This window comes from Mastigoproctus giganteus, chromosome 13, assembly GCF_048544385.1.
Source record: "Mastigoproctus giganteus isolate SK-2022 chromosome 13, ASM4854438v1, whole genome shotgun sequence".
NCBI classification, from domain to species: domain Eukaryota; kingdom Metazoa; phylum Arthropoda; class Arachnida; order Uropygi; family Thelyphonidae; genus Mastigoproctus; species Mastigoproctus giganteus.
Window position 1 is genome coordinate 85,917,624 of NC_143587.1, and position 17,416 is coordinate 85,935,039.

The 17,416-nt window shown below is 37.4% G+C and overlaps 1 protein-coding gene across 1 annotated transcript in view; it reads right to left on the reverse strand.

Annotated features, from left to right (window-relative positions):
- Positions 1–235: 235 nt before the first annotated feature.
- LOC150076235 (dual serine/threonine and tyrosine protein kinase-like) overlaps positions 236–17,416 on the reverse strand; it is a 56,582-nt gene continuing 39,401 nt past the window's right edge. The window contains exons 7-16 of the mRNA XM_090387977.1: positions 16,555–16,707; positions 15,888–15,997; positions 14,409–14,471; positions 13,618–13,848; positions 10,836–10,911; positions 10,233–10,389; positions 4,119–4,275; positions 3,832–3,915; positions 2,597–2,846; positions 236–1,207 (exon numbers count right to left, since the gene is read on the reverse strand). Coding sequence (XP_090244103.1) covers positions 933–1,207; positions 2,597–2,846; positions 3,832–3,915; positions 4,119–4,275; positions 10,233–10,389; positions 10,836–10,911; positions 13,618–13,848; positions 14,409–14,471; positions 15,888–15,997; positions 16,555–16,707 — 1,556 coding nt within the window. The 3' untranslated portion in view covers positions 236–932. The remainder of the gene's footprint in view (positions 1,208–2,596; positions 2,847–3,831; positions 3,916–4,118; positions 4,276–10,232; positions 10,390–10,835; positions 10,912–13,617; positions 13,849–14,408; positions 14,472–15,887; positions 15,998–16,554; positions 16,708–17,416) is intronic.

Consider the following 17,416-nt stretch of genomic DNA (forward strand, 5'->3'; position numbering starts at 1 on the left):
ACAAATAATGACTGGCCAAACATTTTGCCTTTAAGATGGCATCGTCAAACGTTAGGTCACAAAATCCCCACATGACTATTACAACTAAATATTTCTCAAACAAAACCATACAACTGTCATAAGTAAAAGAAATAAGTAGGTATTAAGGAAAACCAAAACATCTAAACTGTCAAAGCTAAAAAAAAAAGATAGAAAAAAAGAAAAGAAAAACAAGATTTGATTGCTGCCCCTTTGCAGTTAGATGGGCAGCTGCAGCCATAACACCTAAATAATTTCAGCATACCTTCAAGAGATGGCGCCACAATCTGCGTCGTGCTCCTTGAGCATTAGCACTGCTAAACTGGTGGATGGCTAAAGCTAAACGCAAGCAAATACGTAGCACCAATTCAACTAGTTGGAGCCCCACATGCGCGGGCGCTTAACGTCCACAAGCCAACAACAGTTACTATTGTTAAGCAATGCAAAAACACAAATCATTAACAAGAGAAAAAAACAGGAGTGTGGGGTTAAATACACGAAACGGTTGTTTCGTTATTCAGCCACAAACACCAAGCTGATATATATATATAGCTCCGTGGGTAGACAGGCTACTAAGGCACTTGTGAAACCATCTGCGTATCCTCGATTACAACGATGATGCCTGCAAGTAAGGAGCAAGATTAGGATTCAGGATCAGCCTCGTTCCAGATGCCTACACCAAATCCAACGAGACTAGCCAACTCACCGCGAGCTTCAAAGTGACAATGGATTGAATCGATGGAGGTTTCCAACTCTCCTGGATGTGACGAATGACTTGATTCGGAGAAGACGTGGAGGAGGGGGTACCTGCCCCATCAGCTCCACTTCCGCACCTGTCAGATCTTAAATACGCCTGACCGCTGATGAAAATATACTTCTTCGACCTCCCCTAAGCGAACCCCAGTTTACTTCCGTTATCTGGACACCATTTCGTCGGTGACCACTAAGTACGACTTGGACGATTCGTCGTAAGACGTCGAGGACCAGTAGTCTGCGTCGTGCGACTCCCCGAAGTTCTGAGATTGGCTCACTTCGACAATCCGGTGGGTGCGGAAGCGTTCTAGGATTCCCGCTACTCGTGATTCTAAGTCTCCCGGTAGTGGTCGTTTGGAGGGATTTCCGTTCCAGCAGTCCGTCATTAGTTTCCAGCATTCTTCATCGAAGTATGGAAGGCGTTCTGGTCTTAAACCTGCAAAGATAAAAAAAATAAAAATAATAAATAAAAAATAAACTTCAGATAAACATTCACAAGTATTTATGTTTCCTTAATGTTTTTTTAAGAGAATAAGGTATCGTCTATCTCATCAAGTAAACCTAATGAATATAATGTGATATTTTTATAAATCAAAGATTATGACCCTACACTGCACTTGGGTTGAAGCTGTGGGCAAAATATTCATACTCAGGATCGACAAAGTTTAAATAATAATAATTGAAGAAACAAAATTAGATTTTTTATCTAATAAAGTGGATTGATTGTAGCATATTCTGTAATTTAAACCACTCACAATAATTTCACATCTAGAATTTAATTCAACAGCTCTTAAGTTTTATCAGATTATGGATTGACCCCCGAACCATTTTCTTATTTATCTAGAGGTAAATTCAGTCCTGTGTGTACAGATGAGAAGGATAAAGTATTTTCTGATTTTTTTAGAAGAGTGGATTAACATTCTTCGCCAATCATATTCATCGTAAATAATTTATTATCGATTACATACTGCGTTAAAATAACATTTTAGATTATTGATAATCTCTTATGTACTAATTAATTGCAGAAATACTAAAATATTAATTTGAGAATGCACAAAAAGATCCAGGTTAAGAGGCCCTATTTTACCGAAGCCCTAGAGTTCAATTTTTGCACGCTGGCATTTAGTGTACTAAATGACCGGAAGATGGCAGCACGAGACAGAACAAATTATTGCAGAAAAATTCACACTAAAAGACGTAAAATCTAGAAGTTATTGAATATAAATTCAACGTCAAGTCAGTTCATAAAGATAAGGAAATCTATTTATAGCCTCAATACATTAAATGATAATACGATATCAGTATGGCTAAAAGACCGATTTTACTGAATTTTTAAAACAGAATGGAATGTTCAAATCGAACAGAATAAAAACGGATGCAATTTTTAAAGCAAAAAACATTTTACTTTAATAGACTGCTTCCCAGAATTATTTTTTAAAAACAATAGAGCAAGTTCTGCATTTTATTTCCGTTTCTTTATGCCTCATTGTTCATCGGCATTTAATTTATCCCTTTGAATTACTATTTCTTTAAAAAATAATAATATTACTATTAAACAAACGTAGGCGAATTTTATTCAGTTCTGAAAAAAAGGTGATCAAAACGTAGAAACTGCGCATGCGTCAGTACTACAACTTATGCATGATGAAGGCGCTGAATACAAACTATACCTAAAAATTTTCAATGCGGGAATCGTCTCTCACGATCTGCATGAGCAGATGTCTCGCGACTTGTATAAGATACAAATTAATTTGACAAGTTTTGTTAGAGGAAACCAAATATAAAAACTTAGTTTAAGAGTAAAATATACGCATCAAGTTCTTACCTCTTTTAATCATCGAGAAGAGCTCCTCCTTGTGCGGGCATTGTTCATATACGTAGGGTAACCTTGGCTGACCTGAACAGACGTACCAAAATAACACTCCAAAGGCGTAGATATCAACGCTGCTGTCGTATTGACCTCGGAACATTTCTGGAGCCATGTGGATCGGTGTTCCCACGACACTGCCAGACATCATCACTTCTACTTTACAGAAACCCAAGTCCGATAGTTTAGCTCGATTGTTCTTGTCCAGCTGTGTGTCAAAGAGAAAAAAAAAAAAAAATGCTCAGAACACGAAAAGTGGTGTAAAATTGATAATCAGCAATTAACAATGTAATGTAATGAAATCGAGGGAGGGAAGGTGAGATCATGGAAGATTATGAATGAACAGTTGTCTTAAGAGTGAGAAGTAGTTCATACAACAATACTTTTATTCATGGAAGTCGTTTGTCGACAAGTTTAGATCGCGGTTCTTTCTTAGCGTGCGTGACCTTTCAGGAGAGCGATGTGCAACGCAGTGAAGGTTGTTTTGATGAATCAAGCGATTATTACCCGTGACCTTTAATATACTGAGATGTTGACCTAATGTTCATGCAGACAATAGGTGAAAAATACAAAAGAAATGTTTTGCACGATGTTGGGAACTTGAGAGAAATCCAACAGAGGTTTGTTAGACGCGAAGAGGACAGATCAATTCAAACCAGGCTGTGTATCTAAAGGATGGACAGCGTATTATTAAAACTAAGGAGAAATCCAACTAGGAAGGTATGTAACACCTACTAGAAAACAACATATACTAAGTATTTTTGGAATTTCGTATTATTAATAATAAGATTGTTAAAGACTTAAAAGTAGAAGACTATTTTGAAAGCTACGAGATCCATTCTACACTTAACTATTGTGATGTGTTCATCAACACCAAGCCTCTTATTATTTTTTATTTAAATAACACAAAAATGTTACAATAAAACAATTTAAATTTATGAAAAAAGTTGATTCCCCTTGATAATACGTGGGCCATTTGAATCTGTCGCTATACATGACCTAATTTTATAACAGGTTCCTTTTCGCCTGTTCCTCATGTGAGAGGAACCTTATTATAAATATTTTGAGCATAAACAGTTACTATTGGTTTTTCACCAAGGATCTGGATTTTAATTAGCTGCTTTCCTTCGATTAACAGCGCTTGGTCAAAAGTTGGCCAAGTTGAATTTAAATTAGAAATAGCGGCTACTTACCAAGACATTGTGGAGCTTTATATCTCTGTGCACCAGACCTTGACTATGCAGGAATCTAATTCCTTGAACGACATCCAGCGCCACCTAAAATTAAAAAAAAAAGAAAGTCACTCGTAACCAACAGCCATGGATGTAAAAGATACAAGAGATGAGTATAGTAGTGTAAATTAAACAGAGAGAAATTACAAATTTTATAACTAAAAAATATTTAGTGGATGTTATTTAGCAACCAACCAGATTTCCAGAAAGTTTCATTACTCCGTGTAAAAGAGCTGCCACACACATACCTGTAGTCTGGTAATCCATGCCAAGCCATTCCAAAGGGCAGAATACAGATCCCTGTCCATTCTGTCCATGACCAGATAAACGGTAGGCCGACGATCGTGTCTATAGTCGATTACAGTCCCTCGTAGCTGTACAATCCTGTCGTGGGTGGGGATATTTCTGTGAAAAGAAGAGGAAGATTTAACAGACTAATTTTAAGCAGGGACTTATTATTATTATTATAGCAAAATAATAGCTTCTATCACAACTAGAAGTGTTTAAAGTGGAAAAATATTTAGTATGGGTTGTCTGGAGATAGATAATCAGACTGCACACTTCATGCAGGAAAATTAACCGATGGTACAAGCAGACAAGAAATATCAGTACATAATAAAAAGGCAAGTCGTATAAATACAAACTGTTATACAAATAAAATAAAGTGACCTACAATTAACGTTTGGCTTTAAAGTTAAATGATGTAACGTATTGAAGTGTAAACCACAGTCAGTGAATACTGTCCTACACATCAATGTTTAAAGTTCCAGTAGCCGAGTGGTCAGAGCAGGAATGCTGTAGCACACGCTCTTTTGAGTAGATCGGGGTTCAAGCCCCTGACTGCTAAATACAGTCGATCTGCTAACCCACACTGGACCAGCGTGGCAGATTATGGTCCATATCCTACAACATGAATCGTTGAGGAGGCTTCCATCCTGCAGTGGGCTGATAATGGCTGCAGTTTACTTTTTTTTTTTTATGTACAATGAGCAAGTGAATTACAATTCATCATTTCTTTACAGTTGAGAATTAATTAAGAACAAAAGGGCATTTAATTACTGCAAAAGTACTTCAGAATTTTTCTGATGATTTGCGACATGAAGTGTTGCAATTTCGATGAGCAGTAACTTGACAAAATGCTTCCCAGAAACTTCAGCCGACAACATGCTCTTGGGGGTGGAGGGGCGCCTACTCGTAGTTCGTCGATTGCTGGAGGCCACTTTAGGGGAAATCCCTGCCTGCCGTGTAGCATTGGTAAGTAACTAAAACTTGACACTTTGCTACGTTTGAAGTAGTTTTGGCGTATAAGGAAGAATTCAATGTATTGTCTGTATTTCGTGATGAAATAGATGGGCTCTGTGCAATACTCGAACAATTGAGGAAATGGAGTCAAGGACAGAAAACTTCTGCCCTTTACTATTTCCATTGTGTAGCGTGGATCTAGAAGGCACATCTAAAGTGCAAAAGCTATTATACTGATCCTAGGATTTAAAAAGCCAAGTTAGACGTATTCTGTTCAAAGATATTTTTCTCTGATACAGTGAGAAAGAGTTCCACACTTTTCTCAGAAAGAGCTATTGCAGCAAAATTTACGGATTAATGAACAGAAACGCCAGTATTATGACCCAAGTGAACAGACTGTTTATCGGTTCCTTTAAACTAGCCTGAAAAGGCATTTCCCTTCGTAAGGGAGAATATTTATTCTACTGCTTGAATCGCACATTCGGTTTGCTTAACATAGACATACGAGAACCTCAAGCATCTGTTAAAATTAAATATGAATTGCCTATTTTGTGAAGACAAGGTTAGATATGTTGGTGGGTCAGAAATCAGATTACACTAAATACATTGTGTCATATTGGAACGAAGCAAAGAACTTAATAGGATTATTAACGACAAAATATATAAAGTCTTATATATAAAAAGTCTTAAAGTCGACCCATATAAAGTCTTATTTCCTCCCTTTCATGTCATATTTGGATTATAAAGTAGTTTGTAAAAGTTTTAGACATGAATTAAGTGCTTAAAATATATATTTTTAAATCCACTTCCAAGCGTATCTGGCATGAAACTAAAGGCTTCTAGACAAATTAACTTCAAACGAGCAACGAAGAAACGTTAAGCACTTGTTGAAAAAGACGCATGGATTGGCTTCAAGGCATTCTTCTCAACGTTAGAGAAGAAATGTATTATTATGCAAGCACATTGGAAAGTGAGATGCAGATGAGCATGAGGCTTGTTTTTCTTGCATTGCCCTATTTGTTTTCCCGAAAATTCAGAGATTATCTTCTTCAGCGAGGAATTGGATGAACGATTCCATCAAGATATAAAAGGAGACAAAAAAAGTGAATGGGCATCAAAATGTGACTGCCTCATTATGAGCGATTTCAGTCTATTTCTTAGAAATTGGAAATCATGAATGGGCCAATAACACCATGGCGAAACAGATGTCTGAGCAGTCTGGATGACTTATTTATTCCAACATGTCAAAGAAAGTACAAGGGGCTCTAATATTGTCAACTTTGTTCTCACCATGGTACCCAAACTTCATTCAAAAATTAAATGTAGGAAGTGACCACTAATAAAATGGGGTATTGTCCAATGATTTGTGCATGTTTGTTTATTTGGTTTTTAGGAGCATTAGCAACTAAGGCCATATTGCTCCAGGATATGCGGTGGTCATTCCGTGACCTTTCCGCATCCTCCGTATTTGGTGGTGACGGGCTCGAACCCCGGTCTAATCAAGAAGCGTGTGCTACGCACTGCTGCTCCTTCCCACCTGGCTACGGAGGCGCGCCATGATTTGTGAGAAAGGGAAAAAATGTTAGGATTTCGATATCTAGAGAGGGGACTATAATCCTGGCTCAGTTAACTGGAGAGAAGTTGGTGGATACGAATTCGTTACGGGAAGTAATCAGTGGATTTATTCTGAGAACTACGAATACATTGTTGCAGTGCAGAAATTTTGCAAAAGAAAGCTGCCCAAGTGGATGACCAGAGAGGTCAAGAGTTTAATTGAGCTAAAGAAAAAAATAAAAAAAAAAAACAACAACAAAGGATGGTACTGTCGCTAGATACTAACTTATCTGAATATTATAAGGGTTTATGTAACAATAAGGTAAGACAGGCGAAAGCTGAATATGAGAAATCCTTAGCAAATAGCTAGAAATGGAGATAGTTCTTTTTTATACGTGAATGCAAAAAGGAAGAGAGCAAATCAGGAAGGTCCCTTACTTGATGAAACTGGAAAAGTCAAAGTCGAACATAAGTGGCGAGTTGGAATTGTACTTTGCAACCATGTTTACAGTTGAAAGGCTATTCGACTTTGTAAATTTAGTAGTATATCCATATTTGTAAATTTAGTAGTATATCCATCTTGGAGATGCTCATATTGTGGAAACTACTGAAGCCGAGCGAAGGCAAGGCTCCAGTATAAATCCTGCTAGAGTAAAAAGGCCGCACATGAATGCATCATTCTGTTTAGAATGTTAATGAGATCTTCCGTGGACTGGTGAAGCGCTGTCGAATCCCCAGTCACTGATGGAGATGATGCACGAAGGACGTGATGGGCAACTACAGACCAATGAGTTTTGACTTCAATGGTGGGCGAGATCATGGAGTCTAATTAAGGATACATTACAGGACCACTCGACAGTAATGGTGTTCCTAAAAGGATCACTAACATGTGTTCGTGAAGGGAGTCTTGCCTGACCATTTTAGTTAATTATTATAACGAAGTCATGAAACAGTTGGATGCAAGATTTTTCTGGACTTCAGTAAAGCGTTTGATACGGTTCCCATGAAAAAGACTATTACATAAACTGGAACAAATTGCAAGATCCTTCGTTGGATCTTGCAATTAAGGGGTGGCTAAAATATAGAAGACAGAAGATATAAAATGGGCATAACTCAGGGTGGACCAGCGTAGCAAATTGAGTCCCTCAGGGATCAGAGTTGGTCACTTCTATTTCTTATTTACCTTACTGACATTGATTGAGGCAGGAAGGTATCAAAAGTTTGCTGATAATTTATAAGGTAGGAAGGGTAGTTAGCAACGAAAACTAGATTTTTCTTCGCTTCAAAATGACTTATATCGTTGCACAAATGGTTTGAAAAATGGTAACTGAAGTTCAGGGTTTCTAAAAGTAAGGTTTGTGCTTGGGGAACAGAAATGCAGAAGTTACAAGCTAGGAGCTAAAAGTTGCCCATGATGAAAGACTCAGGGGTTATGATTCAGTTCGAGATGAAATTTTCTAAGCAGTGTAAACGGACGGCTAGCAAAGCACATGGGTCTTGTTTATAATAAACAGAAACTTCACAAGTAGGGAAACTTGTGATCGCCCCTTTATATAAGAATATGGTGAGATGTCATTTAAAATAGTGTTCAAATTTTCAATCGACACTTGAAGAAAGACAGAACTTTTAGAAAGAGGTCAGGCAAGAGCAATTAGATAGGTGATGGATGCTACTCCATTTCCATATGAAGAATGGGTTATGAAGTATGGATTGCAAAGCTTGCCAATCAGACTTCTTAGGGTGGTCTAACAGAGGTGTATAAGGCTCTAAAGGAAATCAATAAAAACAGAAGAGGATATATTTTTACTGTTAGGAGAAACAAGAACCAGAGGAAATAAAATTTGAGAGTAACAGAAGGTTGGATCTATGAGGGTTACCTTCGGGCAGCGTGTTATTAATCATTAGAATGAATTGCTTGCAACGATGGCCGAAGTTATTAGTTTGGTAAAGTTGTAAGCGAAATTGGGCAAGCACGTTTTGTTTCTTGTAAGGTATGAATGATGGAATTTTTTTGCTTTGTAGAAAGAGCTTGCTTCAATTAACAAAATTATTAATACTGAAAAGGAAATACGATACCAAGGAAGGTGGAGTTTTTTTTAATGAAAAACTCCAAGCACGAAAGATTAGAACCTATAGTATTTAGTACAATTATTAAAAAAAAAAAAAAACAGGAGAATTTAGAATTTATTATGCATTATCAATGCAGTCTGTTTTTGATGTTTGTTCACGATAGTTGCCTCGAGTTCTGCATCTAAAAAGATAAACCGTATATCATTCGATAAACCAAACCAGGAATCGATTTTATGATATTAACCAGCTCTAAATGAGCTAATTTTTAACGAGAAGGATAGAGCAGAATTTTAATTATCCGAAATATTTTTTGGTTTTATTTGTTCCCTTAAAGTGAAAGAAAGTGGAATGATATTTAACTGTAAAAATGTCAAACTAACCACCATTATAAAAACATTGATTCCAGTTAGATAAAAGCATATGAATGAAATAATACATTTCATTGTACCACTTCTGTGTAATAATCAACTACACGGTAATAAAAAGCAGATAAATTCACTATTATATACGTTACTATATTTTTTTCAGTAGAATTATGACAGTGTGGTTGGCGTTATATGGGGGTTGGGTTGGATGATGGGCTATCTGTGAAAAACTGTTGTGAGGTAAGCTGGATTCGGATCGACTTCTATGATATTCGTGATCCCAGTAAATTCCCCGGAAGGGAATTTACTGATTAAATCAACTAACCTCTGAACAGGAACCTTACTTTCGACTAGAGCATTCTGCAATTCACTTTAATGACAAATATCACAGACAAGTCGATCACAAAATCCAGCATGCCTCCCAAGTGAGTTAAAATGGATTCTTTCCATTAGAACATAGTCTGACTCAGTTTTTAAGATTCATTCTTAATGTCATTGAATACATTGGACTTATCAGAAACATTTGATATCAAATTAGATCACATGGCAGACTCAGACTGAGGAAATTCTACACCAAATATACTGTATCAAGGTTTTATAAAGTAATGGCCAAACTAAACTATATTCAAGTATTATATACATAAGGTATTGATAAATTCCTATTTTATTTCATATAAAATAAAATTTAATAGCCTTTTTAAAACAATCCATGTTCAGTTCAGAACTTGAACATTGATTGTTCAAGTTACGCTAACTTGTTTGAAGCATTATGAAAAAAAGAAAGCCTTTTTAGTGCTTAATGCTGAACTGAAGTCACTTTAAGCATAAACCCTTTCAGATTTATAAAATTCTGAAAGAGTTAATTTAAAAATTTATTTTATATGCGACCCCTAGTGAAACCTTAATAAACAAATAGAAAAATAAAATCTTAATAAGAAAATTCTACAGCATGGGGTCTGCAACCTTTCTACTGACATTTTTTCGCTTTAAAACTAAAGAAATTCGAATAACGTGCCTGGGGTTGCCCATGCTTGTTATATAATTTGTTTCATCCATGAAAAGTTTTTTTTAAAAAAAAAGGGCTACGTTTTTATATTAATCTCCAATTTGAAGAAGTTGAACGTTTCTTACCTGTGGTAGTAAAATTCCATGGCAAGTGTGTACCAGTGCTTATCCGCAGGAAGAACCACAGTCTTCACCGCACAGGGAGAATAGCCGGCCCATGATTTGCAGGAATAAACCACTCCGAAGTGACCACGTCCAAGTTCCTGCCCCAGCTGCGGCATACCTGCAAAATCGAAATAAAATAATTCATATCCAGGAACTATTAACCACGAACACTACAGATCTGCTATAAAAAAAAACACTTCTAGCAATTTATGACTCGCTTCAACCGACAGCGAGGTCACATGATCATTTCCTGAAAATTTATTTCAGTTGCTAAGTGAAACCGAGCAACCCACTTTACATTTATTTCTACGAATTCTACTTCAGAAACCGTCATTACTGGAGTAAGTCCTAGCTGATAACGAAATATCAACGAGGACTTCGTTCGCTTTAGGAGGGCAATGCCCGAGTCAAGTATATTTATTGCTAATGGCGGGCATGCGCTCCCAACCTTTCAATACCTTAATAGTTCACTTGGCAGTATTTAAATCCTTAAAATACAATTCTTTAAAATAGTTTCCTCATACAATATCATTCAAACCGAGCTTTTCTGTGTATTTTACGTACCATATTGTAGGAGATCTTTTAAAGATGAGCTCTCGAGGGCTAATCTGGCAACCCTTGGGGCGTATAGACAACGGACCTACAAAAACAAAAAAATTACATTAGAAAAAAAATATTAAAGGAAAATCTTAAATAACTTAACTGTTAGTAACTGTTTTACTAAGACAATTAGTCCGTCCCTTGCACGCTTTGTTTATACCACATTTGTGTTGAATTCTCTGGAAGTTGGCTGGACAGAATGGGGCCCTTGTTTCATGGTTTGTATGAATAAATAACACATTGTGCTACTATGACATACTATAGTATGTCTAAAATAATATGAGAAGTGAAGAAAATCTTTAAATTTCATGGTATAATGTACGGAAAGGACAAGATTCAGAAAAAGCTGTTGATTAGAAAAGCTCATTTCTTTAAATAACAACTTCAAGTTTGCATATACAGCCATATTTGTAAACTTTCAAAATTCCTTGCTGCTTAGCTTGGAACGCACAATAACCAATAATTCTTCTTTTCCTCAATGCACACTCACGCGAAGAATGCTGCCATTATTATTCACGACCCCTCGACAAAGATACTTCTTCCAAAAACGATGACAGGTTTCATCATCGATGCCACCCATGCTGGTGTATGGGCTGACAAACGACAACATCGCCGTGCATTACCGAGGGTGCATTACCGGTTATTAACCGATGTTGTCGGAATTCTACTGCTGTTATCCGCACCTATCCACTCTTCCCCTCCCTACTCAAATTCCACTCATTCCCCCGCTCTGCCATCCGATGATGTTCCATTCTCATGCAACACGTGGGCACCAACAACAGGTGTTGAAAGCAGAGAGCAAAAAACTTGTCGAAATAAACGAGACTTGAAATTATATTTACATAAACCTTGTAGTTGAGATTTCAGAAAGAGGTTGAGCAGTTGGGATTGGCAGCTTTCGGGGATAGACGGAGTAGCGGGTTCACTTTTAAACGGTATTGTAAAATAAATTATGTACGATCAGATAACCTTTAATGTCGCAGTAGTCTGCCAAAATACTTTCGTCCCAGGAACCGTGTTTCCATTACAACAAGTGGAAATTCGCTACCAATGATGGGCCTTAGTATAACGCTGAAAATTCTTTCATTCGCATTTAGCATTCTTTCTCCACCCCTGCTCATGCCAATTTTCGGGAAAAGTCCAAGTGCGAATGCAAGAAATTAAGTTTCATCGACATACATCCCATTTCTTTATATGCATGAAGCAGTTTCTGAACTTCAGCTTTGCACATGAGACCTGTGATTATCCAAAACCATTCAAAAGGAAAGCCTGCCATGCTTTTAGTTCTAATATACATTAAAAACTACCTCAACGCTTTACATCCCAAACAAGATCTCCGATATCAGGCACTAAAAAAAAAAAAGATTCTTGCGCGAAAACATCTTTGGAAATTTAAGTATCGAATTCATGTTACCCATCGTTTTCACCCTCGTCATTAGGCCAAGTTTAGTGTAGAGAGGAGAATGAAATCTTCCTTAGATTCACTAAAGGAACAGCACGGTACTCGTTCCTGGTTCACAGGTGTTTCTTTGAGGACAGCCACCTCTGATGCAATGGGTAACGTTCCATGCCCATGGGCTCGTCGTTCGGTAGAACGGCGGTCCCACAAGCATAGAAAACTATTTTGTGAACCCTCCTTGAATGTCCATTACTATACCAATGATTTAAGTCATCGCAGACATTCCACTGATGAGTGCCATTCAGTTACTTCGAGTAGCGTCTTTATGTTACAGCATGTATCCTTTAGATAAACAGAGTGGGCAAGGGGATGATGTCTTTAAGTTCCCATTATGCAAGGGGACAGTTTTCAAACTTCGCTGTGAGTCGAAGAGGTTTTAAATTTATGCCATTAAGTAATGCAATTCCTTAAAAGATTCATTGATATTTTTAAAGAATGTCGCCAAAACTTTGTTTCTTGGACATTGATGTTCTTCGTAACCAATTTTTTAGCTTTAGTCTCTAGGCGAGAAGTTCGGCTTTATCTTTGAAAGAGAAATACCTCTAGTGAGGTCATTCACCTTATGTTCGGTAAACGGCTGCGGCTTCGATGTCCCTTTGTTGGATTGGCTGAAATTCTGAGGTCTTCGCCAATTGCACTCCATTTTGTCTTCTAAAGAATCCAGTCCATGCTGTACAGGTAACGAAATTGGCATACTGTCATTGTGAGCGATTAGTCTCATCGGTGAATCAAGGTTTGAATAAAATCTTTTGCTTCTTCGCTGAGAATCCAGTTTCATTCGCATTTCAAAAAGGTAACAACTACCATGGTGGTCTTTGGCTCCCTCCAAATCATGGGTTTGGCAAACCACATCGACTTTTTCCTTTTGTTCAACCAATCACGTAACAAGAGGTACAAAAACATGGTGCCCACTCCTTATTCTGGTCATCTAGAGGACAGCGAGAGTAAACTTGTTAAGTTTTCTGAATATCTTTCAAGATTTTGGTTTATTTCAAGATTTAGGAAGATCCGCACATACAGAATTGTTTTTGGACAATTTTACAATCAAATTATGAAATAATAATAAGGATATATTCCAATAATTACATAAATATAAGTGCGTAAACAGTAAATAAATAGTCATATAGGGTGGGTGAATGGGTAGGCGAGTGGTACAATTATCTCTGTTCGTATAAGTAGTTTAATTTCAGAAGGACTGCAATATTAGACTTCCATGGCTGTGATGGGAATCAACTGCAAATTGCTACGAAAGAATTTTCGGTTACACAAAAGAAATAGTTGACTTACGTTTCTCCTGTCCTGCTCCCTCCTTTCCAGCCTGTCGACGTGTCTATCCTCCAACTGTTGCAGAGACATGACGAATCTCTCGTGCGAAATACGAAGCCTTTGCTGCAACTGCGTGCAGACTGACCTAGCCAGGCGGGATTCACTTAAACTGGACATGATACCTAAGGCCACTTGCTTTTTCCACTCCGAATCTATTCGAGGAGGAAGTTTCCATGGCAGCACCTGCGATAACTGGAAGAAAGAGCGCAATGTGTGAAATAAAATTTCGAAAAAAAATAATAAAAAATGAATATTAAATTATTTGAAAAGGAAACAAAATGGCGACGCATTGAAATTAACGGAATTTCCTGAACTCCTGTGGCCACTTCAAGTTTCGTCACTTTTCGCACGATTGTTTTTCTTTTTTCTTATTTATTTATTTGAAGACCTTATCTGCAGCGAGTGAAGTGTGCTTTAAAACCAGTTTATTTCAACAGCTTACAACTTTCAACGTAAACAGCGTGATTGATGGCTGTGCGAAGGTAAAGAGAGATCTACCTAAACGAGTGTGGCACGCGGCGCATGCGTTAATTATTGGTTTTTAGCACCTTGGAATTGTTTCCGGCAACAGCGCCTACGTGATACTACGCGCCACAAGTGGATTGGACAAACATTCCATCCATTTCACACCCAGGTTTCAACTAATTGAAGTACAATGCGAATAACAAATTGTTTCCAATTATTGGGACTACAAAGATTTAAGCAGTCAAAACGTTATGGCGCCAGTTAACGATCAGCTGAGTTTTCCTTACCTGTCTCATCCTTTGAAGAAGGAACCACAGAACCGAAGAACTTCCCCGTAGCGTAATCTCCACCTAAAGAAGGAGGAAAAGAAAGATTTAGCTGGCCGCTTTTTCACAAGCAGAAAGATTTACTAAAACAAACATTAACTATTCAAAATTGTTAATAATTGGCTACATTGCCATTGGGTTAAAATTATAACTGAGAAATCTATAATTCATTTAAGATTCTGTAATTTACAAGTTGCTGTCAATACTATTTTAAGGGCAAAAAAAAGTTCAATAAAACGTAATTGAGCAAAACATTTGGCTATTGATTTAATTAAATGCAGTGCTGCTCATATTCAAATATGAATGTAATTATTATAAGATATATTACATCTTATTTCAAGATGTTTCACTTTTAGAGCATATTACCTAAATACAGTAAAATTCGTATTGTTCCGGGTTTTAGTTTTGCCAGTCAGCTCTTCTGGTTACCCTAAACCAGTCTTTCTTTTCCCTTACCGTCCATCAATTGATTTAAAGAATGAAAACTATTTAATCCTTTATAGAAAAATATTTGGACTCTTCATTGAAGAATGCTGCCTTTGTTTTTATAGGTTTATGGCGCATTACCACTTCTAGCCAGTGTATTCAAATCTGTGTCACTGGCGCATGCTCTGCTAAGGCAAGAGTATTGTTACTTACTACTGCAATATGGTGCATGCCAGTTCATACAGTTTATTGAAAGGTCTTCATAAGGGCCGGTTTATGTCATACGGTAAAAACTCATGAGAATTCAATGGAAACCTTGCTTCCTACTCAAGATCGATGAACTGTAGCGCCGATTGACGACAGGCTTGCAAGAATCTTCTCAGTCTTCGATTGGAATCGAACTAAGACCCCTACAATTAACAAGTGGCGAACCCTTTATACTTCCTGCAGTATAATCGAAGTTTCAATTAATGTTTTGCATTAACTTTAAAAATGTCTGTCTTCCAATAATCAAACTACCATAGTTTTTAAAGGACACCATTTCACACGAGGATCAAGTTGGATACTGACCTTTAAACGCCCACCCACCCACAGTAAATGGAAAAAAGGTCCAATCGATTCAATGTCTTGCTGTCTCGTTTCTCCCTTCTTTTGATTCAATTAATTCGATGGTGGTCTGACAACCAACGCCCTCTGCAAAGTCCAGAGCAGATAATTACAAAATATCAAGCTGTAAAGATCAAAAAGGTCACTTCGAGCGTTCCGGGAGACAATGGGAATTTATTATTTGGTTGGTTGCAAACCAGGTAACCAAATACTCGAGAAAATTAATTACATTGCGCAGTTTGAGTGGATATGTATCCATCAAGGCCCTGCACCGTTCTAATAACTGGATCGAAGAGTTATTACCGCGGCCGTTAGCGACACGTCTAGTGTTACATTGGCCGATAACATCCCGCTTGACACAAAATAAATTCTGGCCACAATCACAACGAACGAAGGGGAACCACATACCTGATAAGCTGCAGCGAGTATCTGCTTCAAGGCACCGCTCACTTGCTTGGGCTCCTCCCCACCAGACAGACAGGCTTCTTCAAGGCTCGAGAGGCACCGTTCGAGGGTTCCTAGGAATGAAACGAAACGGGAGAACTTTAATCTTGGGTGTGGATGTTTGAAGGAAACCATTAAAATGGTTGATAACCACTGGTTTCGGACCAAAAACGCGTGCAGAATGGTAAAAATAACCAACTTTGAAAACGCTCAAATACTGATTTCATGGCCCAATGAAATTCAATAGTTTTTTGTAGGTCAGGGCAAGTTTCTTTGAATGGTTTCAGAATTATTTTGGAGTTGAGCACCTCTGTAAAAATGGTTTTGCTTGAACTCCTTCGAAGAAGGATCTTTGTCCAACTACATTATTAAGTAATAGATCTAAGAACAACTCAATCCATCAAATTGTAATTAGTTAAAGTTACTAGTTTAGAATATTGGTTTTTTTGGGCTTCGAAGAAAATTAAAAGGACTGAAAATGTTTCGAAAATCAGTAACTAAGTATGTTCAACAAACCCACCCCCCTCCCACTAAGTCCAGTTTGCTCGTTATAAAAGCGTAATCAGCGTATAGAATTACAAGTATTGGATTTTGTGCGTTTTGAATATGAGTACTATCGAGTAATTCTTACCTGTGAATCTTTCTTGAAGCCATTCGATGGAATTTGCGAGTTTGGCAGCTACTGCAGTGTTAACCCGACTCAAGACGAGCTCCTGGATTTCACTTGTGCAAATGTTGACTACTCGTGCCGAGGGCAGAGTGTCATTCCTCAGAATAGCAGCCACTGTAATTTAAATGAAGAATTTTAATGAAATGCGTTGGGATATTAGATTATATAATTAAATATTGTTTCAGAATTAGTACATTCTTCCACATATATAAATATGCCATGTGACTAAAGAATCATCGAGGCGCATATTAAGTTAAATGTATATAGTATGCTAAACAGCAAAGATGTCACTGAACAGTATTGGACCAACACGTGATTACCTAAAAAACTGAAAAATACTTCATTTTATGTATATTTTACAACATAAGAAAAAATCTTTTATTAACAGCCAAGTTTTATTAGAAAAAGAGGATTGTTAGACTTCTTAGACTGTTTAAGATTAATCTAAAAACCAAGAATCCTGTTCTGAAGATTCAGTTTCATTCCGATGGGTTTATTCACAGCAAACACATTAAGCCAGTTTTAAAACAGACTTAATCAAAGAGGGGGGTTATCACGGTTTACAGAAAACCTGAATTGAAGTACGGACTGGCGTAGAAAAGGCGTTTCTCACTGGGCGGAACCCATCCGGAAAGAATTAAGTGGAATAAATTTAATTGTGTACCAAATATGCAACATTAAGGAAACATTCTTTATTGTTAACACCACTTACACTTCAGACGGTCAACGACCCAACCCCTCATATTGTTAATTTGTTCCCCCACCTGCCGCAACAGTTGTCTTTTGTTGGTTTTAATCTCAACTCCCCACCATCAGTTCATTG